General features: G+C 54.4%; 2 protein-coding genes across 2 annotated transcripts in view; one reads left to right on the top strand and one right to left on the bottom strand.

The window, feature by feature from the left end:
* Positions 1 to 1,492: 1,492 nt before the first annotated feature.
* On the top strand, positions 1,493 to 2,895 carry LOC128269530 (homeobox protein Hox-B1-like). Its single transcript, XM_053007011.1, has 3 exons — positions 1,493 to 2,225; positions 2,431 to 2,606; positions 2,716 to 2,895. The coding sequence occupies exons 1-3, from the start codon at positions 1,493 to 1,495 to the stop codon at positions 2,893 to 2,895; spliced, it is 1,089 nt and encodes a 362-aa protein (XP_052862971.1).
* A 3,018-nt stretch (positions 2,896 to 5,913) lies between these two features.
* LOC128269518 (neurogenic locus Notch protein) overlaps positions 5,914 to 24,547 on the bottom strand; it is a 44,745-nt gene continuing 26,111 nt past the window's right edge. Inside the window, exons 7-13 of the mRNA XM_053007009.1 lie at positions 18,622 to 18,755; positions 14,044 to 14,556; positions 13,795 to 13,977; positions 7,497 to 13,138; positions 7,113 to 7,437; positions 6,690 to 7,034; positions 5,914 to 6,611 (exon numbers count right to left, since the gene is read on the bottom strand). Of these exons, the coding sequence (XP_052862969.1) occupies positions 5,914 to 6,611; positions 6,690 to 7,034; positions 7,113 to 7,437; positions 7,497 to 13,138; positions 13,795 to 13,977; positions 14,044 to 14,556; positions 18,622 to 18,755 (7,840 nt within the window). The remainder of the gene's footprint in view (positions 6,612 to 6,689; positions 7,035 to 7,112; positions 7,438 to 7,496; positions 13,139 to 13,794; positions 13,978 to 14,043; positions 14,557 to 18,621; positions 18,756 to 24,547) is intronic.

Here is a 24,547-nt window from a genome sequence, read left to right as displayed (position 1 = left end):
TAGCTTAACATGTCTTACTGTCGCGGTGTGTTTTTACGGGCCGAGATGTTCCGAGATGCGTCTAACCACCTAACCTGCCCGAAGGACCAGGTTTTGGACAGGTGAAACAGGCTACAGGAACGACACTAGTCGACAGACATTCCGACGAGGAACGTCTACGTCCACTGAGCAGATTCCCACGGCATCCACAGAAGAGATCCGATCCAAGAGTTCCACCAAGAGCACCAAGCATCTTTTGATCGATTTGAAGGCCGAGTAAAAGACTAGACTATACTTGTTTCCATACCCAGACTTGTTGGAATGACCCCGACCACAAGCCAGATGAAGATGGTGGATGGCAAGATCTCTGTTGTCGATCAGGATCGGCTCAGCTCTGGCGCAGTTCGATCGTGAACTAAGCAGTTGGGGGTGTAGGGCACATGGGCCAGGGGCATAATTGCTACGAAAACAGGAAAGTGTCAGTACCACGGTGGTGGTGACAGAGCGCGCCCTTCGGATAGCTGCGGCGACGTTGTTGTAACTGAACCCAAAACTCACAAAACCTAGACCAGATTACTCTCTCTCTTTCTTTCGCGCTCTCTCTCTCTCTAGTGCTCTCTTTATCAATTTCTGTTTACCTGACGGCGTGACGGCTAACATTTGGTGTATCAGTTTGGGAAGCCGGGAAACTCGGAAAGTTGCGTGTCCGGACTGCTCTGGCCAAAACGGTTTGGCTGCGCCCTGAAAGCTGACACCGGGGTGCCGGTTGAGCAGCGCTTCCTGAAAAGCGCGGCTCAACAACAACAACAACAACAACCGAATCCCCAAAAACCCGCCTGCCCTGCCCGCTACAGCTACAAACCTAGGAGAGGAAACACTTGTGCCCGTGCTCGCTGCTCGTTGACAAATCAAGTAGTGAGTAGTGTAGAACGGCCCGGGGGCGAGAAGAAAAAAAACGGAACCAAAGCCGGAAAAAAACAAGAACATGTCGGGAGTTGTTTTTTTGTTTTGGCGAGCAAAAAGAAAAGTCGTTCCGTAAAAAAACACGAGAAACACGAGGATGTGGGAAGACGGCAGCAGCAGCAGCAGCAGCAGCAGCAGCAGCAGTGGGTTGTAAACTCCGTTCAATAGCTGCTCATAAATCACACGGATCATAAACCCGCGAGCCGGAAAGAGACGGACGGAGCGATCGCCGCGGATGCTGCCGGGCCGCCATTGGATCACTCGCGGCACAGCGGCGCCGATTGGCTGGTGCCGACTTCCAATTAGACGCGGATGCCCCGCCGCCGCCACCGCCGCCACCGCCGCCGCCAGCATCTTGGCAAGGGTTGAGACGGTGTGTCGGCCGTCGATCGACGGCCGCGCTAGGGGATGACGCAGCGCAGACTCGCGGAGACTTCAGTCGATCGTCGACGCTGCCCTCGGAAGGAAGTCACCGCGTATTCCGCGCGTTCCGGAGTTCTGGTGGAGTGATAGAAAAAACGGGAACGAACGTTAGTGACGGTACCTCAGAATGTGCACACCCGGACACCCGTACGGGTGCCGGATATCGGCCCTCTCATCCCCGGACCGTCAGCTGCTGGCGCACTGCGCGCCCACGTTTGCGCTGGCCTCACCGTCGTACCATCAGCCCGCTGGCCCGGGCGACGATCCGCCCGGTGTGGAGGACAGCGACATCGATGGTCACCCATCCTGCCCACCGGAGCTGCTGCTCTATCAACACTATCAACAGTCACCGCACTACTCAACCACCATGCCAGCCTGCGTCCCCTCCGGGCTAATGGGTGCCCATCAATCGGCCCTCGGCATTACGGGAGTTCCATTTGTGACCGAGTTTTATCCCTATCCTGCGTCCGGTTACGGGCTGACCGACGGCTGCCCAGTTGTCACGCCCGGGACCTGCGATGGGCCACCGATGGTGGCGCCCACGCTTGATCTCACCATGTACGACACCTCCCGGGTGGAGGGCCTAGACGGTGCACCGGTCCAGGCTCACGGCGGCGGAGACCCGGAGTTGCACTCGGGACACCAAGGCCCGGGCGGCGACAGCACCTACAGTGATAGCCCCCCCAGCAGCACCACCGACGGGTACTTCTCCGATGGGTGTCCGGTGTCCTTGGGTAACGATCACAGCTGCAGCAGCAAAGGACACCCGACGGAGGAGGACCCGCTGCTAGTGGCGGCTGCCTGTGCTGGCGTACAGCACGACGCGGCGCTCCACAGCACGTCTGACATCCGGCAACCAGGTAATGGCTTCTGAGACGGCCCAGCGCCCTTTTGGAACTCTTGGAACAGCATGTAGAAAGTTCGGTATTCCTCGAGCTCAATTAGCCTGGCTGATTCAAGAATTGAACTCGATGAGCTCTGGTCTTCCTATCGTGTAGTACCACGAGTGTTGTTGGGTCGCAATAATTCTACCCAACCCCCTTTGTCATCTATCTCCGCATCTAGTGACCGAACAGGGCGACCAATCTGCCGCGGCTTTCTTCCTGGACCGACACGAAACGGGTTGCAGCGAAAGGGTGACGGGCACCAGCAGCTACTCGCACCAGCAGCTTCCGTTCGAGATCAACGATCTAGGGCCGATCAACAATCGAAAAGCGCGTACGGCGTTCACCAAACTTCAGGTAAGCTGATCGCGAGGCTTAGCTCCATGCGTTGTTCCTAGTATACCACCCTAGTGTTAATGTGTATCTTTCCCCGCTTTCGGTGAATGGGTCGGGACTCTCGATGCAGATCAAAGCGCTGGAGGAAGAGTTTGCACACTCGAACTACTTGACAAGGCTGCGCCGTTACGAGATCGCCGTAGCGTTAGTGTTGAGCGAACGTCAGGTTAAGGTGTGGTTCCAGAATCGTCGCATGAAGTGGAAACGGCTCAGAGCGTCGGAGGATGAGCTGCACGTTCAATCGGTGTAATAGTCATTGTGCTCCTTCGGCTTCGCTTCGGATCGGCGAATCTATAACCAGTAAAACATTACTATTATTAAGTACAACCGACACGGTCAACCGTGCCAACATACCTAATGTGTAGGATCAACGAAACTGTATGCAGTGTTCTTATCCAGCGAGCTGCACTTATTCCTTTGGATCGAATGAAAATGGCTAAATAAAAACATCTTCATTATGAGACATGAGCAACTAATCTTTTCGGACTCCGCTACGACATCCATTTCACTGTCCTAGGCGTGTAACATTCACCGCAGCTACTGATAACACCATCAGACAGAGTGATGCGTACGCGATCGAACATAAATATCGGCCCAGTCAAAGAAAAATATGTCGTCGACATAAGAAACCCTTACTTTCGGATTGATTCAACATGGACCATTGGTAAACAAACACAGCAACGGCCGGAAACGGCCGACAGACGGCGGGGCCTACAAAACAAAGTCAAAATCTCGAACACACAGCCGCGCAATTTAATTCGTAAAATATTTTATTAGAATTCCAGCATCTATTACGGTGGTACCCTCTGAAAGTTGTCTTTTTTTCGCTTTCGCCTAAAATGATTCCACGTGCTCGCGGCCGCCATAAGCTCTATATACTCTCTTCTTCTGGTAGCCATACGCTAACCATAAGCTACGTTAATTGCGTACAGTGAACAGCACACGAACAGCAGTCGTTAGTGTGCGCATTGAGTTGGTGCCATGCGAAGATCACTCACTCATACCGCCCACTCATAGTCGCTCTCCGACTCGACTAGTTCGCGGCAGAAGATATCGCATGGCATGGCGTGTGGCGTGGTCCGCGTATATCCGGCGTCGCTGTCGGCCGCCAGACAACTGAAATCAGACCGACCCCCTATATACGCGCTACAGGTAGGCCGCCACATACCGAGGGTACACGGAGGGTAAAAAGAGATAAAATTTCGAAGTGGTAAAACGAACGAGAACTATTAACATTGAGATGATGCTTAAGGAGATTACACAATTCCAATTTCTACGCTTGTACCGGCTAGTTTGAAATAATAAATGAAGTAATAATAATGATGATTCTTAGCGATACCATGAAACGTAAAGTTAGCGCATCCTCGCAACGAATCCTTGCACTGGATGCCCGCGGAGGGCGTGGCACCGGTTCGTTCGATGTTACGGCGTGTTATCAAATACATTTTCTCCGTTTCAAAATGCATCTGATCCTGTATATCATCTAGTTAAAATGCAATAATCTGACAAACGTTCAGGCTCTGCAATCACCCTCCTTAAGCTCCCCACAGCTGGAAACTAGACGACGGGCGTGTTTAGGATCTTGGCGCTTCCCGTAACACTGCGTATCTATCTCCCTAAGTCAAACTACCGTCGATGGGGCTGCGGAATTGACTAACCGATCCTAAAACACCGAACCAGCTCGCCTAAGCCATAAATAATATTTGAGTTCTTTGCATGCGAATCACAACGACACGGGTGTGATATAGGAGGGGGATCAACTTCCGATTTTTCTCCCCCTCTTTCTCTTTCTCTCTCTTTCTTTCTTCTTTCTTTCTTTCTTTCCTTCTTTCTATCCCTCTCTCTTTTGTATTACTTTATAACTATCTATCTAGTACTATCGATCAATATAGAGCATGCGCGTGTAACTGTTCGTGGTGTTCTACGGATTCTACAAATTAATTAAATGCATTACTTTAGAACGTAGCACTCACAACAAGAAACAATCTTCAGCTTCTTCATTCATTTTTTGAGTTTACTATGTGCGTATTAAAATCAGCATGCGTTCCTTGAACAACGTGAACGATGTATATAGAAGGGGTAAAATCTGCACAACACAAATAAAACGAACTATTTACAGTGGACCTACCGACTAGACCTAGGCCGTAGGTCCATTGAATCTATAGAGTACATCAGTGTTTACTGTTTCCAGAGCTCCTACGATTAGGAGATCATCGAACAGTTGTTGTGTGTCCTATCGAAATCGTCCACGCAATTGTCTACGATAATCCTGACTATTCGTACCTATATATACGCATCACCGCGCGCGTTGATAACTGCAACACCGGATTGATTAAAACCGTTTCTTCACAATAGGAAGGATACCTATGCATCTAGTCGTTCAATAATGCATTATATCATATGTTAAAAAATCTGTGCTCGTGTGCGTTCGTTTTAAGCCATTTTGTAATACGACCATCCATCAAAAACCATCTTCTAAGCCGGGTTTGTCGTTGAAATTTTGCAAGACTGATGAAATACTGCTTAAAATTGCAATCGAATCTATGGGGCAATCGGTGTATCAATCACTCCATAGTTCTCAAAGTAAACGCAAACCATCATCATCCTCTCACCACTCTCTCCTTTCCCCATTTTTCTCCTCAGCGTCTGTTTTGCCTGTCTGTTTTAATCAATTCATTTCAACATATTGTACACACTACACTGCCCGGAGTAGAGAGTAAAACGGTTTCCAGCGAGGAACTTGCAGCGGGGCCCTCCGATGTTAAAAATTGTGTTTGGAAACCGTTCTATACGACAGTTGGCGTAAAACGTTGGCTACATCAGTTACGAATGAGAAATATATATATATATATATAAACATACATTAGCAAAATTACAGTTTGCTATACACAGTTTGCCTAATGTGGGACCATTAGTTTTTTAAAAGTACTTCGGAGTGTAAGGTCGCGAAAATACGCTACATTTGCTGAGTTTCCTAATCATTTGCCATATCTAAAATCCTTAAATGCTACCCTTATAGATGAAGTCGAGTACGCTAGTTTCATTGTCAATCGTTCCTACACAAGAACATAACAGTGGATAGAACGCTGCTACTGTAGTGATGCTACGTAAACAACCAAATCGCTCCGATCGCTCGAGTAGAGGCACCAGGGGCCCCTCTGCAAGCGCCTACAATAACGCGCCCTACTTTAAGTTTCCAAAACGGGACAACCGGGAGTCTTTGTTTGCATGCAGGTTGTCCAAATATACATTCACCAACCGCGCGCACTCAGATGTAAATTGCTTCCGAGCCTTTGTTGGCCTGATGGCCGCCGGCAGTAGTCACGTACACGTTGTTAGCGGGCGACTGAACACCCTCGGACCAGTCGGACGTGGAGTGCGGGGAGGAACTGGACCAGTGTCCCGGTGATTCCGGGGACGGTGTCGGATAGCTGTCCAACGTTTGCACCAGGTGCTGCGGCGTTACGCCTCCACTGTGCTGACTGGGTGGTGTCAAGTATTGATAGAAGGACGACTGCTGCCCCTGCCCCTGCCCCTGCTGCTGCTGCTGCTGCCCCTGCAACTGCTGTTGCCCTTGCAGCTGCTGCTGCCCCTGCTGCTGCTGCTGCCCCTGTTGCTGCTGCTGCTGCCCTTGCTGCTGCTGTTGTTGCTGCTGCTGATGGTGCTGCTGCTGTTGCTGCTGCTGCTGCTGCTGCAGTTGTTGCGGCGGTTGAAGCTGCTGTTGCGGCGGCAGCTGTTGTTGCGGTGGCAGCTGCTGAAATTGCTGTTTCTGTTGCTGATGCTGCTGTTGTTGTTGCTGCTGAAGTTGTGCCTGCTGCTGGGCAACCATCACCAGCACCTGCTGTTGCTGTTGTTGACTCAACGGCGACAGGTGCGCCGATGCTACCGTCATGCCTGGTGAGCTCGTCGACGATGCCAACGCACCAGCCGGCACATTCTGCGAAGTCGATGGTTGAGATCCCTGACCTGCTGAAACGACAGCACGCAAAACGGATTGATTAGCATGGGACGCATGAGCGGTGAAACTACATCGCGATTACTTACCCGTGGGACTGCAGAACCCAGCGAGTTCGAGCCCACTGGACCCAGTCACGAAGTTCTGCATCTGCAGACCGGCCAGCATTGTACTGTTGGACATTATGTTGCTCCCGTTGCCAGCACCGCCCCCGAGAAGCGTCGTGCCCGGAGGGAGTGGGTGCTGCTGTAGCGCTTTACCAGCCTGTTGCTGCTGTTGCTGCTGTTGCAGGTTACCGTTGGAGATCATCTTGATGTTGTGTTTCTGTTGTTGCGCATGCCGCATCGCCTGAATGTGCGTCGGCGACGTCGGCAGGCTGGGGCGCGTTTTGGCTGGGGAAGGGGAGCCTGCAAAGACACAGTGATCGGGCGAAACTGAACGATCACAGGACACAGAGGTCAGTAGTAGTAGTTGCAGTATTGGCGCGAGGCGTGAAGGAGATGGTTGCCTACCGATGTAGCCTTGCGGTGACAGCGCGATGGTGCTCTGGACCGAGTGCGGTGGCGATTGGTTCGAGTACGGTGGACTGAGCCCATTGTCACCCATCGTCTGCATTGCCGTGTGCAGCAGGTTGCTTCCCGTGCCGCCATTAACCGATCGCTGCTGCTGCTGCTGCTGCTGTTGCTGCTGCTGTTGTTGCTGCTGCTGCTGCTGGCTCATCAGAATGTCCGCAAACTGGTTGCCGGTGCTTGCCGCGACTGCTGTTACGCCTGGGCCAAGCGCGTATCCGTAGTTATCCAGCTGGATGTTGTGCAACGATTGAATCGACTGCGCACTCTGCAAAAACCCAGTGTGTTAGTGTAAGGTAAAGGAGGCCGCTGACCACCGCTACTCACCTTGATGCAATCCTCGTAGCTCGGGGGTTTCTTTGGCATGATGCCGGTACCCTGGGTGGCTCCTGGGCCGCCGCCGCCTCCGCCTGTCGGGCTCGTCGTCGCATCCAGCTGGTGTACGGTCATCGCGTTGGAGTAGAGGCTGACCGAATCGTACGGACTGCTGAGGTTAGCCAACGGGGACTCGACCGAGCTCAGCTGGTCGTCGGTCAGCCCGAGATCGCACAGACCACCGATTGGCGTTCCGCCACCGGCCACCTTTTTCGCCCCAACGGGGACACCGCCAACGGAGACACAGGCACTGCCGGAACCGGGCCCCGCCGAAGCTGGCTTCTTGGCGACCGTCTTCCGGCGAATGCTGCCCACAGCCAGATCGACCTCGGGACTGCTCGGGTTCTGGTGCTGCTGCTGACTATGCTGCGTGGATGGTGCCACCACTAGGCAGCCGCCGCCGCCACCGCTAGTGGCGGCCGATATCGCTGCCATGCTGGCTGCCGTCATCGCGGCCGAGGCCCCGGTAAGCTTTTGGCGCTTCTTCTGCTTGCTCGCCTGCTTCGTCGACGCAATGATCGTCGGGTGGGTGATGAGGTGCGCGTGCGTCGGCGACATGATCGTGCTGGTCGGGATGCTGGCCGTGGTCACCATCTGCGGCGACCGGGGCACGTGTTCGTCCAGCAGGCGCACAATGTCGTGATGCAGCCGCTCGCTGGCAACGTCCCGCGGCAACCGGTCCATGTGGTCGGTTATGTCGCGGTTCGCAAAGTTATCGAGCAACGCGCGGCACGCCTCGAACGAGCCTTCGCGGGCCGCCAGGAACAGTGGCGTCTCGTCCTTGTCGTCCTGTGCGTCCCGGTTGGCCCCGTGCGTCAACAGAATGTTGACCGCGTCCACGTTGTTAACCGCAGCCGCCCAGTGCAGCGCCGTCTTGCCGCTGTTGTCCGCCGCGTTAATGTCCGCATCGGCCGTAATCAGATCCTCGACCATCCGCTCGATCGCTAGCCGTGCCACCAGGATCAACGGTGTGGTGCCGTCATGCATGCGCGCATTCAGATTCGTCGCCCGGTTGCGGAGCAGTATCTGGAACACACCCATAGCATCCGCAGCGACGGCGGCGTGCAATGGGGTGCGGCCCGTATTATCCTGGCTGTTCGCATCGGCACCCGCATTCAGCAGCCGCTTGGCCGCATCGGCCCGCGCATACCGTGCCGCCAGGTGCAACGACGTTTCGCCCGTCTTGTCCATGGTCGCGTTCAGTTCGGCGCCCTGCGCCACCAGCTCCGAGATGATCTGGGCCGCCGAGTCGTCCGTCGAGTCGATGTCTTCGCCCGAATCGAGCCCACCGCCCCCGCGGACGGCCGCCACCATTAGCGGCGTCATGCCGCACGGACCGCGCACGTCCACGTCCCGCACGTCCCCGTCGTGGTGCGTCGGCGGTGTCATCATGGCCGGATGATCCCGGATATCGGCCGCCTCGAAGTGCTGCTGAGCCCAGACGCGCGGTTCCGTCTCCTCGTAGTCCGTGATGGCCGTGTGGTCGCTCGAGTAGCCCTGGTCGATCGCACGCATCCGCTTGCGTTGCGGCATCTCCGACTCATCGTCACTGTTGCACCACTGCTGCCCGCCACCGCCTCCCATCATGCCACAGGGGCCACCAGCACCGTGCCCACCGTTCGCTACCATGTCCACCACCGAAGGGTTCTTGTTGAGGTTCCGCATCTCCTGACCATCGGGTCGTCGACGAGACGGTCGCCGTACGTTCGTGTTCGCGGTGAAGAAACCTTCCGGGAACCAAGTGATACCGTGGGCACGCTTCCGGTTCACCACCAGCACGGTGCAGCAGGCGAGCCCCAGCAGCCCGAAGAACCCGACCAGCACGTAGTTTACGTTCGTCGCCCCCGGCACACCGTCGTCATCCGGGTTAACGCCCTTCACCTGGTAGATCGGGAACTGCTTCGAGAGTGAGTGCTTCGAGGCGGTCGCCGCCAAAAACTCGGCCGCTTCGTTCGCCGTACCGAAACACTCGGCTCCGCTCGCGCCGATACACTTCCGGTTGTCCAGCTCCAGGTACACCTGGATACCGATCTGACGCGTTTCCGTGTACACGACGTGGTGCTTCCGCCCGAACTCACTATCCGTAAGGCCCTGCAGCGAGGTACCACCCTTCCACGGGTAAATCATCTCGAGTCCCGCCGCATTCTTCTTGATACGCACGGTCGTTCGCAGCTGGTGGCCGAGATCGCGCAGAAACTGGATCGCGTTCGCACGGAACGCGGCCGCATCCATCAGCAGGATAATGGAGATCGCACCCTCGGCCAGCTGGGCCGGTTCCTTTTCGCTCTCGCAGTCCAACCCATCCCAGTTGCACTCCGCGTTGTTGCAGCCGTAATCGCAGAACCCGTTCGCGTAGTGCTTCTGACAGTACGCATCGTAGATCGGGTTGCACGGCTGCAGCTTCTTCTCGCAGTCCCGCCCATCGAACAGACACTGCGCGTTGTTGCACTCCTCGTTGCAGAACCCATCCAGGAACACCTCCCAGCAGTTGATGCTTGCCGTGCAGTTCAGCCACGGGTTGATGCCGAGCGAACAATCGTTCCCATCGAAGTCACACGCGTACGTGTTGCACTCCTCATCGCACCGATGGTTGCCCTGCTTCTCCCGGCAGCCCTTCTTCACGCACTGTGCCCGCTGGTACTCGAGATCGATCGCGTAAATATTCGGTAGCGCTCCACCGCCACCGTCACCGCCCATGCCGCCGCCGCCGCCGCGCCCACCAACGCCACCGATGCCGATGCCTGCCTTGCGCTGCGTCGTGTCGTACCAACCGTTGTACTGCGGGTCGTACACGTTGCACGTTTTGCCGCTCCACTTCGGCGGACACAGGCACTCGAAGTCACCGAGCTTGTTCTGGCACAGCGCACCCTTCTCGCACGGCCCCGAACCACACTCGTCCATGATGTCCAGCTCGCAGTTGATGCCGCTCGTACCGAGCGGACACTCGCACCGGTACCCACCGTCGTCCGCGATCTGACACAACCCGTTGATGCACGGATTCGAGTCGCAATCGTGCCCACTGTACTCGCAGCTCTTCCCGTAGTACCCGTCGGCGCACAGGCAGTGATGGCCGGTGTGGCGCGTCGTACACAGGCCCCCATTCAGGCACGGACTGTTCGCACAAAAGTCCACCTTCATCTCGCAGTGCCTTCCCATGTGGCCCAGCTTGCAGTTGCAGTGATAATCGTTCACCAGCTGCACACAATCGAGCGTGCCCAGGTTCGAGCAAGGATTCGACAGACACTCGTTGATGTCACCCTCGCACCGTGCCCCAACGAAGCCGGGTGGACAGCGGCACTCGAAGCCACCGACCCGATCGATGCAGCTTCCGTTGTTGTGGCATGCACCGGGCGTACAATCGTCGGTGTTGATCTCACACAGCACACCGATCGTACCGGGCGGGCACGAGCACTTGTACCCGTTGACCAGATCATGGCAGATGCCCCCGTTCCGGCATGGGTTCGGTTTACACTCGTCAATGTTCAGCTCACAGTTCTGGCCCTGGAAACCGGCCCGGCACGTGCACCGGTACGCACCGATTAGGTTGTTGCAGGTGCCCCCGTTCCGACATGGTTGCGATTCGCACTCATTGATCTCGTGCCGACAGTACGATCCACTGTAACCTTGCTTGCACCGGCAACGGTGTGAGTTGCCAAAGTCTTCGCACGTCCCATTGTGACAGAGGTGCCGCACGTCGACGGCTTTCCGCGTGGCTGCATCCTTGCACGAAACCATCTCGACGTCACACAGCTTGCCGGTCCAACCGACCGCGCACTGACACTGGTAGGTGTTGTCCTGCTGGGCGCACGTCGCCCCGTTTTCGCACGGTGCCTGGGCGCACCAGTCGACGTAATCCATGCACTGCTTGCCGGTGTACCCGTACGAGCAGTGGCACGTGTAATCGCTCTCGTAATCGTGGCAGCTCGCCCCGTTCCGGCACGGCTGCGAGTCGCACTTGTTGATCCGGTACTGACAGTTCGATCCGGTGTAGCCCGCCTCGCAGGAGCAGTTGTACGCGTTGATCCCATCGATGCAGGTGCCCCCGTTCATGCACGAGCTCTCCGTGCAGTCCTCGTCGTTCGTCTGGCAGTTTATGCCGCTAAACCCGAGCGAACAGGTGCATGTGTACGAGTTCACGTACTGGTTGCAGGTCGCCCCGTTCTGGCATGGCGCCGACAGGCACTCGTTGATGTCCACCTCGCAGTGCTTCCCCTCGAAGCCCTCGACGCACAGGCACGTATAGTCGCCGACGCCATCGTAGCACGTGCCTCCGTTTTGGCACGGGAACGAAGCACAATCGTCCGTGTTGATCGTACAATCCCGTCCCTCGTAGCCCTTCGCGCAGATACACTGGTACGAGCCGTTCGTGTTCCGGCAGGTCGCTCCATGCCGGCAAGGTGACGACAGTGCACACTCATTGATGTCCTCATCGCACAACCGCCCCGTGTAGCCGAGTGTGCAGGAGCACGCAAAGTCGAGGTAGTTCGGGCTCGGTGAACATTTGGCCCCGTTCCGGCAGCGGTTCGGTAGGCACGGATCCATCTTGGAGTCACAGTCCCGCCCGGTGAATGGGCCGCGGCAAACGCACTTGTAACCGTTCACCAGATCGATACAGGAGCCACCGTTACGGCACGGATTCGCCACGCAATCGTCGATGTTGACCTCACAGTTGCGCCCCGTGTACCCGGGCATGCACTGGCAGGTGTACGAGTTCAGGCCATCGCGGCAGATGCCCCCGTGTTGGCACGGGTTCGAGCCGCACTCGTCGATATCGATCTCACAGCGTCGCCCACCGTACGCGGGTGGACAGTGGCAGATGAACTGATTGACGCCATCCTCGCAGCGGCCTCCGTTGATGCACGGGTTCGAGGCACACTCGTCGACGTCGCTGAGACAGCGGGCATCGAAGTAGCCGCGCGGGCACTCGCACCGGAAGCCGTTCACCAGATCCATACAGACGCCCCCGTTGGCGCACGGGTCCGAGGCGCACTCGTTCACGTTCGTCTCGCAGTGGAACCCGGTGTAGCCCGGCACGCACTGGCACGTGTACCGGTTGATGCCGTCCAGGCACTTGGCCCCGTTCCGGCACGGGTTGCTGTGGCACTCGTTCACGTTCACCTCACAGTTCGGACCGGACGTGCCCGGCTGGCAGCGGCACAGATAGCTCCCGACCAGGTCCTCGCAATGCCCACCAAAAAGGCACGGGTTCGATTCGCACTCGTTGATCTGAATCTGGCACAGGTACCCGGTGTAGCCCGGGTTGCAGAGACACGTGAACGAATTGTCACCATCGATGCAGGCCCCACGGTGGCACGGATTCGACTGGCAGTCGTTGATGTTCGTCTCGCACGACAGCCCCGTGTAACCCGGCTGGCATTCGCACGTGTAGCCTGCGATCGAATCGTGGCAGATGCCTCCGTTGCGGCACGGCTGTGACATGCAGTCGTCGATGTTGACCTGACACCGGAGCCCCGAGAAACCGATGGCACAGGTGCACTTGAACGAGTTGACCATGTCGCGGCAGATGCCACCGTTCAGGCACGGGTTCGTGGCGCACTCGTCGATGTCGATCTCACACTGCGTGCCGGTGTAACCTACAAAGAGATTGGAAAGGACAGGAAAGGATTCAGTTTAGTGGACGGCAGGCACGGCTCCATCTATTTATCTACACCGCGAACACCATATGCACCGGATTCTAGTGCAGCGCGCTGGGTGTCTAAGCAACGTTGAAACAACTTCAATCGCTGCTGTCGCTGTGTGCCGTCGGAAAACCGGTTTCGCAGTTGCGCAGTTTACTGCCCTCGGCCCACTGCAGCGACGCCCACTTAAGCACATAAACAGTCCATTCATTTCATGGAGAGCCAGGCGGCTCCCTTTCGCTGAGTCCGGGTATTTATTATAAGGTTGGGGAAAACAGTAATCCATTATTTTCTCGGTAGATGACTTTAGTGATCGACCTAACAGCTAGTAACGTGCACCCGTCGGCTCGGTTCAGTTATGTTTTGAATTTCACCCAAAAATTGTACATTACTTTTTCCTCAACCTAATATTATAATGCGGTGGCCGCGGACGCGATAGTGTGTTCCGGACACATTTCAGCGCGGCGCGGCAACCGAGGCCAGCAATTGGCAGCAGCTTGAAGCGGGGTGAACGGTGAGCGGGAGGTGCCATAAACTCATCCCCCCGTGTCGGGACTGCTTGGCGCCTAAAATACACGATAAAGAACGCTGCGGCGGCGGCGACGACGTACCTGGCATGCAGACGCAACGGAAAGTTCCGGGATCATCGAGGCAGCTGCCCTGGTTCTGGCACGGGTGCGACTCGCACTCGTTGACGTTCGTTTCACAGCGCGGTCCGGTGAATCCTTGCGAGCAGTTACAGGCAAACGATCCGGGCGTGTTAACGCAGATGCCGTTGTGCTCACACGGTGATCCTAAAACGAGACACAGGATTCCAGAATTAGTTCACGGTCCACGGCCGCCGAAAGTACGGAAGTTACCTTGGTCACACTCGTCGATGTCCTCGGAGCAGTCGATGCCCTTGTAGCCGACGGCGCACGAGCACGTAAACGAGCCATTGATCGGACTGGTGTCACAGATCGCGTCCGCGTGGCACGGGTTCGAGGTGCAGGCATCGTCCAGATGGCACAGCAGCCCCGTCTTGCCCGGCGTGCAGCGACAGTAGAAGCTGCCCACGCCATCGATGCACGTGGCCCCGTTGAAGCAGGCCGCGTCGACGCAGTCGTCGATGTTGTTGCTACAGTCCGGCCCGTTCCAGCCGTTGACGCAGATACAGTTGTAGCTGCCGTGCGTGTTGGTGCACGTGGCCCCGTTCTGGCAGATCGACGGCCGCAGCGCGCACTCGTCCACGTCGTTCTCGCAGAACTCGCCGGTGAAGCTGGACGGGCAGCTGCAGTGGTACGCGTTCACGCCGTCCACGCACGTCCCACCGTTTTGGCACATGTTCCCCGGGCAGTCATCGGTGTTTTCCTCGCAGTTCTTCCCCTGGAACCCTGTGTGGAATGGAAATCGGATACGTGTGAGATGGTTGTGCTACTGCTGCGCGGTGATTGGTTCTCTCATGCGGGGATCTGCTCTCGTTCGCCGTCCAATACCTCTTCGACTCTAGACCACTAGACAACTATGCTTACAGAACAATCGTTCCATCCAACGTTCGTTTGATGCGAAGCGCGAAAGTTTTCGCCAATTCTTAGTTCGATTCTTCCAAATTTGAACCATAATATTAGGTGTAGGATTTCATTGTTGCCGTTTTTATTCGACATTTGTGACCTAACTACAACAACAAAACATACAGACTACCTTAATGAAAGTATTGTCCGTCGTTAGCTACTACTTTCTGCCATCTGTCAGGTAATTCCTCGATTCTGTGTCGAAAGAACTTCTTATCTCCAGGAGCGATCCACTCAGAGACCCATAGTAGTCCGAAATCCGTAAGTCGTGGACCACGTAGGTGGAAAAATCGACATCACGGTGGATCTGCGTTTTTGTTTTGTCATTGTAATGATTCCAAGAGCTTAGGGCTACATTTGTCTATGTGGTGCTAAGAGATAAATGCCCCTACCCCCTACAGACCATCCTCCCTATCACCAGCGCGAGTCGTTTGACGTCGACACAGTGATCCGTCGTCGCACCCTGGAGAACTCCTGACCGATCATTCGCTCGTCATGGGAGCAGCAATCGGCAGAGAGTGCGAACACCATTTTACCAACCACCATTTACATATCCAGATCGAGCTCAGTACAGTGCGCGCCCGAGGTTGGTTGGGCAGAGAGATTAAAAGTGAATGGAAAACCTTCAGCAAAGCTCCGAAAACAAAAAAAAAACAGAGACAGAACTGAACTGAACAGTCAATATTATACAGCAACAGCAGCAGCAGCAAAACGGTGCGTCACTCTAGCAGGGGCGGCCTCAGGGCCTGTAACCCCGCAGCTCCCCCCTTCCCTACCAAGCGAATCGAATGCTGTGTGTGTGTGTGTGTGTGTGTGTGTAAGAACAACAGACAACAAAGTAAACCAAAACGATGCGCGACATCCGCGATGCGATTTTTATTGTCTTTCCCACATATACGCAGGAAAGTCACTCTCTCTCTATCGCTCTTTCTATACGTATCTCTCGCTTTACCTTTGTCGCTCTCTATTTGCCTCTTTCTCTTTTTTGTTTCTCTTTTGTTCTCTTTCTTTCTGTTTCTCTTTCTTTTTATCTTTTTTTGCCTTCTTTCTCTTTCTTTTTGCTCTCTCTTTCTTTCTATCACTCACCACCCTCGCACAGTATAGCCTTTGGTTTTCTTCTCACTCCTTCTCTGCCTTTCTCTATTTCGAAGCAATTCGGAATAATGCAACGTAAACGAATGAGACCAACCAACACCACGGAACGGAACGAATTAGAAACCCACAAAAGCGGAATAAAAAAAAGTTGAATATCGCAACTTGAATGGTCGCCAATAAGGTATACACGTTGAGACGAATCGAAGCATTGGTCGCTCAAAATCTCTGCCATTATGGGCCGCCGCGTGGACAGCTTCTTACAGGACCTTTTGGACGATCACAGGAGGATGCGCGAAACGGATTTGCTCATGGCATAAATATTTGATGCTGGACGAGGCGCGTCGCAAATAATGTTCCGTATCCTGATAAATTCAACACACAAAAAGTTTTCTCAATCATTTTGGCCTTCTCCAAGAGATTACTGTGCCAATCGGAATCGGTGTGTTAATAACACACGGAAATTGTGTTCGTGAAGACGAAGACATACTGCTGCGCGGGAGAGAGAGAGAGAGATCAGCAGAAGAAGCCCGTGAACCGCGGACACCTTATGTTGAGAGCCCGGCGGCCAAGTGTGCGCGTCAGGATCTACCTTTGCCTACCAACACTTACACCTATACACAGGCGCATTGTGGGAGCTATTTGGGTCAATTAATTCTCTCTGATAAAATGGCCATCAGGGCAGTCCCTGCTGCAATCGCTTACTATGTGGAGCTACTTTGGATCCTTTGTTTAATATATATGGTGGTCATTATGAAGGGTGGTCCATCAAAAGATAGATCCTTCCGTTCGTGGCCAGTAATTTTAAAGCCATAAACTTAGTGGTCGAACCACAGTCGAATTCCCCAAACAACCCCAACCTGGACCAAGTAAAGTGAGCAACACAAGAGTGCGGCTGCAGTGAAATCGCTGCATTGCGATGAGGTGCGCGATTGTTAGCCGCTGTTTAGGTGTGGTGTGTACACGGTTACCAAAATGAGGTTGAATTTTGCAGTACAAAATTCTCTCAGATACACACACACACACAACGATCGTCAACAACGATTGCTGTTTCGCCGTTTATAGGTATCCGCCGAATAGTCACCATACAACTGTTCTCTCTCTCTCACACACACACACACACACACACACACACAGAAACTTGTCATTCTTTTTTCGCTCCATTTTCCCATCCTAGGGTGTGTGTGTGTGTGTGTTCGCATCGTTCGTTCGTTCGTTCGTTCATGTTGTTTCTCTTTCCTTCACTCTGTCTGTGTTGCGTCGCTTTTATACGGGTTTTGTTTCGCTTCATTTTACCGTCCTCTTCGTCTTTATTGCCTTATTTTCTCCTCTTCCTTCCATTTTTATGCTTCTTTTCGTTTCGTTGCCCCGTTTTCTCTTCTACTCTCGTTTGCGCTCTTTCTCGCGCTCTCGCTTGTTTGCCCTAGGGCGGTTTTGCCCGTGACTTCGTGACGCTTCCTGCAACCCGTGGGGCGGAGAGGGGAAGGGAAGAAAAAAACGAGAGCTTGAGGACGAATAATAATGACGGAAAACAACACTCCGGTGGAGTCGCCGGTCGTTGGACGCCGCGCAACGATACGTTTTCACCATATTTACAATCTGTGGGAGCCGCGGCGCGTCCCGGCCCGATCGTCAGGCCCCCGACCGACCGACCGACCGATACAAAACAGCAACAGCAGCAGCAGCACAACTTCGATCTCAGACCGTTTGATCTTGCACGTTACCACGCTCTTGCTTCGGCGAACTTGGTGCGGCGACTTGCGTTTGGATCATCTCTCGTGACACCCGCCGGCGCTATGCGAGTTCGCCTCGCCGTTTTTTTTATTTTTTATTTTTGTGTTGTGAAATGGTTCTGCATTCTTCCTTGCAGTTCCGTTTCGGTGAGAAGAACGTTTCGCTACGAGCGGATTTGTCGGGGACGAGGACGACAACGAGTCTTGCCGTTTTTTTTTTGCAACAAAACATTATAATTTGGATGCCCACAATAGTGCACTTGGACGGTGTTGTGAAAAGAGGACTTCACTTGAGGAGTGGTCCTTAAAGGGTGGGGGGGGGGGGGGCTCTGTCCTTCCGGGATTCAATCCGAATTCTTCTAATACTTCAAGTCCACTTCTGAACTTACAATATTTCACGGGGAATCCCAACGATTCGCGCCGAGGAGTGGAGCTTGCGCGGTCACAGTCCTAGGTTCAATTATGAGACCGTGATCTCGAGGACACAGACTCCGGGGAGGAGGCTGGGGGGCCCCGGACCCGGAGGTATTATTGCAGTTTTTAGCTGAAACAGTTCAGGCCGGCCGAGAGACGGCGGCAGAGCACAGCGATCTGATTTAGCGAGATGGCTGACGTAGAGGTAGTCGATATGTACGGGGGGCGCCGAGTTTCGTGATTAGCTCGGGGCGCTTTCGCTGCCATCGGAAGGAATTACTACCTCGGGATCGAGATCGAGAGCCGAAACGAACGAACCACAATCGAAGGAACGAAAGGGCGAGAGCGAGAACAGCGAACGTAGATGAAGCAGAAGAAATATCGAAGAAAGAGAGCGACAGATAGCGTTAAAAAGAGACGGGGGGAGAAAGATCCGATTTAATAAAGAATGTTTTAAGTGTTGGTGACACACCACGGGGAGAAGGAAACCCATAAATATGGAAGCTTGAAGCCACGAAGGTGCTACCTAGGAAGAGTAAGGTTTGTAAGTGTCGGAGATTGGAGAGGGACATAAAGAAGAACGCACTCGAGAACACTCTTAAGGGTACGATGCAGCATACAATGTTTAATAAGTAGATTCGGTACTTACCGGGTGGGCACTTGCATTCGTAGGAGTACTTCGTCGATTGCTTGCAGGTGCCACCGTTCTGGCAGGGCGACGGCGAACAGGGAATGTAGCCCGACTCGCAGTTCTTGCCCGTGTATCCTGGGTCACACATGCACCTGAAACGAAGCCGAGCACTGATTAGTGTCCTGTTACTGCTGTATTAGAGCTACTATCACACTGGTCTGAGGCACGGTCTAATAATGCAGAAAAGATGACAGATAATAGAGCTAAAGATGCTAGAGATTTGGTCCCTGTCACCGCCAAAAAGGCTGGTTCTTCTGCTGACGCTAACACTGACCACGATTGTAATGAAATTTGAGCAAAGTAAGAATTGCTTTTCAGGATAAAGGAAAATTCGGTCATAAGACGATCAGAAGCATCGACATCGGAACAGTCCGCTGCTTCTAAACATTGAAACGTGGTTCCGCATTTCCCAAAAGCCAACAAATACATCACTGTCCGCCCCTTTCTCCACAAATACCCCCTTCGTTCCGGTATGCACAAACAATTGCATTATTGCCGGAGCGCTCTCCGGCCGGCGCGTCAGTTTGGTGTGTGTGGGAAAATGTTTGGCTCGCCGGCGCAGCATATGTTTCGCATAACGTACTCCCCTCCCCCCTCTCCCGCTTCATGCGTCGGTGCTCGGTGGAATGTAAAACATGGTTGTGTCATTTTGCGAAATAACTTGGTCTAACCATCAAACACCATATGAGCGCACTCTGACTGACTGATCCCCGATACTTGGGGGGATCCCACCACTTGCGCAGGTTTAGTTCCCGATCGGTGCACGCCGCGGTTAATCAACATGTGACACGCATATGTTGCGCCTATATTCCCGAACCCGTTAGTCGATGCCAGAGAGCAGGCCGAGAGGACCGCCGTGCCCTGTAAGAACAATGATACGCCAGTGTGCAGACACTTCTGGGTTGTTGTGTTGAAAGAATTGTCTAGACCACAACGCAACTAGACTAGACGCAACAGTCAATAACTCGTGCGTTTCCTCATCGACGAACTAAGCAGATGAATTGCAGATGCGAGAGAGAGATCGTCCAGACGATGTCGGAATCTCGCAGGGCTTCCGCTAGAGGTATGTCTGGCTCTTGAATACCCGGTGGAACACAGAGAACCCCGTCGCCTACCGTGTGGAACTGGAGTCCAAATGTCTTGAGCGACAGCGAGCGAACCCTCGTCAAGTCCTCAAGTCTTCCTAGGAGTTCCTCGCACCTATCGGTGCAAAAGGCGTCCAATTTCGAACCATGAAAGTCACCTAGCGTCAGCTTTTGTAAAGTAAAACGGTTCCAGTTAGGTGACATATACACACGGTTCTAACAGATATAAGATAGGAGCAGAATATAATAATACAAGTCCAGAGTGTACCACCACTATCGGTCACAGATCGCCAGCCCAGCAGACAGCGAAAAGGAAGTGGCAGGCAGCAGCAAAAAAAAGCGCGTGTTGTCACGTCCCTCCCTTGTGGCGGCGGCGGTCCCCTGATGGATTCTTGTGCCCCGTCTTCCACACACCATCCACACATTACACCGAGACCCACCGAGAAGATGTACGATGCACACCAACTCCTCATTCGGCCTTCGTCTCGCGATGAGAACAAATAATGCGCGGCCCCCCGTCCTCCTGCTGCTTGTTGTTGGTCCATTGCCCATTTTTGGGTCTGTGCCCGGGCCGCTCGGGATCAACAACAAGTTGCAGCAGGGAGGCGCATTGGCGTAGGCATTCTTGGAGCGAGCTGCAGCAGCTACCGGTTGTGACAAGTCGGCGCAAAAACGTCCACAGCCTTTTTTTTGTGTCCAGCCATCGGAGCGCGCTCTCAGCATCTCGCGCTCCACAGCTCCCATCCGCCGATGGATCCGCGCCGATACGGATGACGATGGGCCCCGCGGATAGCAATGCGCGCGGGCGCGCGCACTGACGAGAAAGCACGTTTGTCGTCCTTTTTTGGACGTGAAATTGCGACAAGAAGCCAACACGCGCGCGCTCTGCCCGCGGGTCCGCGTGCGTGCGGACCGCCGGACAGGAAAGGGATGGTTGATTGAATTAATTAGATAACTTTTTGAATTAGGAAACTTGCGCGGTCGGTCGTCGCCCGGTTGCGGTACGCTATGGGTGACTTATTCGGAGCGGCCCTGCTGGCGGTGGCGGTACTTCTGCGACGGAGCGCGAGTCGTTGGCCATGTCTGGTGGGGGGCTGGTTTCTTCTGAGCTCGAGAGAAGTCGAGACGGTTGGCCGCGCGGGCTGGATTTGATTATGGAGAATGCGCGAGACCAAAGGGAAGCAAAAGGACTCCCTCCCAGGAGTGGTGGCCCGTTGGTTGGTCGTGGTCGTCGTCGCCGCCACCGAACAGGTTACTGTGCGTGCGCACACGGCATTCCAACTTGCGCCCATAAACTGATTTCCGTACTTCACACATTCAGCCGAACAAACGGTGCGCGGTAGGTGGGGGGGGGGGGGGGGGGGGGGGGTGCGGGGGTGATAAAAACAGCGTCCTGCTGGGGGGGGGTACTGACAAATGATTGCGCGTCGAAAGTCGAAAGAAAGAAAGGATTCTGGACAGGGCCACTCAAAAACATCTAATTGTGAAGCATCTCTCTCCCAGCCAAAGGTTCTCCGGGGAAGGCGCGTTCCGCAATAAGTTCCAACTAGTGGATGCGCCGCACGCCGCATAGAAAAATCCTGATTCAGCCAGGGATCGCTGTGATGTAGCAATGTGGGACAAGAAACATGGAATTCTTCATGGCAGCTTGAGTTTGGCAACTCAGGGAGATTCCTCAGAGGAAGCAAGAGTACCTGTACCGCGGGCCCTGTTATGACACGAAGCAGTTACTAAGGGGCTACTGGGTCTTGTTGGAAAACGCCCTTTCCTCCATCCATCCCGCGGACTCGGAATTCAATCAAAAACTTCACAAAAAGTCTGCGTTTCTGCCGTGTGCCGCAAATCCGCCAAAAAAATAAGGCAGTAAATTCAGAAATCTAGTGGGCCCCCCGACGAGATGGTGACGATGGTAGCCAGCTGGTAGCTGGTAGCTGGTGGTTGTTGTTTGTTGAACTACCTTTCTCCTTCGGCCGGAGGAGAACCAAGCGCCCCGGCGGTTTTTGCGGCGCCAAACCCCAAAAACTTCAACATTCATCACTCTGCCGGACTGGCGGACTTGGGGGGAAAAAAATCGTACATTTCACTAACTTTGCTTTATTTTTGTTTGCCTGCCTGGGTACGCACTAGGCTACGCACAGTTCGCGCGCTAGAATCGCCCGGTTGTACAAACGGAAAGTGGCCAACGAAAAAAAAAAAAACCTTAATGGTCAGCATGTTATCAGGGGCTTTTCGAAAAGGGTGAGCCCCCGGGGGGGGGCACGATTTTTTCCGAAACTCCAGGCCAGGCCAAGGATACTGGGGACGACAACAGGAGGGGTTCCAGGTGAGTTTTTGGTGCACACACTGGAGCGCGACTTGGAGTTTGAAGGTTCTGAATGAAGGACCGAATCGAATCTCACACCGCCGGGGGGAATTGGAGGTCTAGGCAGATATCTAGGCCCGAGTAGTAGTCCCGGTCTGGGTCATTAGGGGTTGGACGCGTTGGGAAATAAGTTGGGCGCACCTCGCAAGAGTCTCCACGCTGCGCGGTCTGGTGAGATGTGACTAAACCTCCGAAACCCACCAAGGCACCTTTTCCCGCGAGATGAGCACACACCAGAGCACACCGCGGGGGGTGCTGGTGTTGCGCAAGCCGTCGGGAGACCAATTATCGCAGCGCGACTTAGACTTGGGCGATCACAAAGCATCAACAAGCGAGGCAAGGCAAGCGCGACGACCGCGACCCAACACAATTGGTAATCAAGTGTATCCTCCGAGACTTCACGAGACTTCTGGGGCAGTTGTTGGGGGAGCTGTCAAGCAATCGAGAGAGAGGAGGAGAAGAAGAAAAACCAAACTCCAAGCACCGGCCGGGGGGGCTGGAGAACGTGGGCCACGGGAACCAATAGCAGCCCCCGGCCACCACCACAGACCAGAGACCACATCTTCCGCTGACCATGGGGCGCGCGAGAGAGAGAGGAAGGCGGCCCCCGAGATCGTCGCCCGTCCAGTGTGTGTCATCGGAGTGCAATATCTTCGTCGCGCGGCGCGCTCGTTATGAGACACACGAACACGAGATGTGGTGGTGGTTGGTGGTTGGCCCCATCATATCTTGACCGCAGCAACTAAAGACCGTAGCCGACGTGACTGGACAGGGCACCGACGCCGCACTTTGCCAACGGAAAGTCCGATATCCCCCCCGATATCATAGACAACCACCACCACGGTCGCTGCTGGAGTTGTAGGAGCCTCATTATTTTTATCTTGATCTAGATCAGTTTTTCAATATGTCTGTCTGTCAACTGCCAAGTGTCAAACTTTTAGTTGAACCCAACACAAAAACACGTGTTAAAATTGTTAAAACTTATTACAGAAGTCTAGATTCTGGGATGCTAATTTGTCCCAGTAAAATTGTTCTTCAGCGACGAGGCACCAAAAAGGTGCGGTGCTATGTGGTGCGTATTGCGAGCTGGCGGCATTATAGGACCTTATTGTTTCGAAAAAGACGAAACGGGAGGAGCACCAGACAAGATGCTAGCAGTTTGTGTTTAGCCCACAATTGAAGATATGGAATTATGGGAGGTAAAAGGTAGAGTGCGGTTATGCTGACAAGCCTGTCGAGTCTGTGGAGCCGCGCTGTTGCCATAAGATTCCGAGGCGACCCACCCGGCGCCCATTTCATCAAAAACCTCAAAACCAACGTAAGCAACTGCCTTTGGCAACAGCCAACGGGAGAGGCGTGGGGTTTGATGGAGGTGAGATGGTGGTGATGGACCTGAATGAATTCAGATCCGATCCCAGCCGCGTTCGGAGCGGATTTTGCTGAAGTGGACTCCTTTTGCTCGGCCGCCGCCGCCGCCGCCGCTGCCGCCGGGGGGTGGTTCCAATTCTCAGCATCCCCCCGCACCCCCTCCTCGTTCCGCACACCCTCCGTCGGTAGCCCACCGCTTGCACACGCATACAGCGATCCAGAGTAAGCCGTTTATTAATATTTCCTCCTGGTGCGCGTGCGTGCGTGTGTGTGTGTGCGTGTGTGTGGCATGGGGCTGTGAATTTGATGATGATCACTAACGACGGAGCGATGAGAGTGGTGGAGAGCTCGTGGGGTGTCCCAGCATCATCAGCCGCCGGGCCACTGCGCGCGCCTTCCTTCTTCGATACTTTCCCGGTCCCGTAATCATACATTAGAAAGGAAGTCCAGCAGCAGGAAGGAAGGGGCAGCAACAGCAGCAGAAACAGAAGAAGCAAACGGAGGAAGAATAGACAAGAGGCAGAGGCCGCCATCCAGCATCCAACAGCAGCAGCAGCAGCACCAGGGCATTGGTGGTATCTTCGCTCCATTCGGAAGCCGCTAGATAGCTTCATCGCGACGCAAATTGCTTTCAATTCCACGGCTTCCCGCAGCAGCAGCAGCAGCAGCACAACCCACCCGTGGGGGGTTCCACAGCTGCTGTTTCACCACCTTACACTACGCGGGGCCCGCGCGTTCGGGGCTCCAAGTCAATGAACTGTGGCATTGAAAGTTATTACATTTGAGAGATCGTTCTTTGCTCTCAGCGGCTGGGGCGATCCAGAGTAAGGCGCATCCGCCATGTGCCGCCAACAACAGGCAGCTGGCTGGCTGGCTGACTGACTGGCTGACTGGATGATGTGGGCATACCTAAGCGGAGAAAATGCTCCGGACTCGTTGTGGAAAACAAAACACGTGTAGGCGGCGATTGGCGAAGGCTCTAGCAACACCTCCTTAATCGCGTCTCCGATCCTCTACACTCATCGGTCCTCACAGCATACGCATTTGTCGTCGCCCAGAACCCCTAGTC

Source organism: Anopheles cruzii, chromosome X (genome assembly GCF_943734635.1).
Source record: "Anopheles cruzii chromosome X, idAnoCruzAS_RS32_06, whole genome shotgun sequence".
NCBI classification, from domain to species: domain Eukaryota; kingdom Metazoa; phylum Arthropoda; class Insecta; order Diptera; family Culicidae; genus Anopheles; species Anopheles cruzii.
Note: the sequence above shows the minus strand (reverse complement) of the source record. Positions and strands in the feature narration are given on the sequence as shown.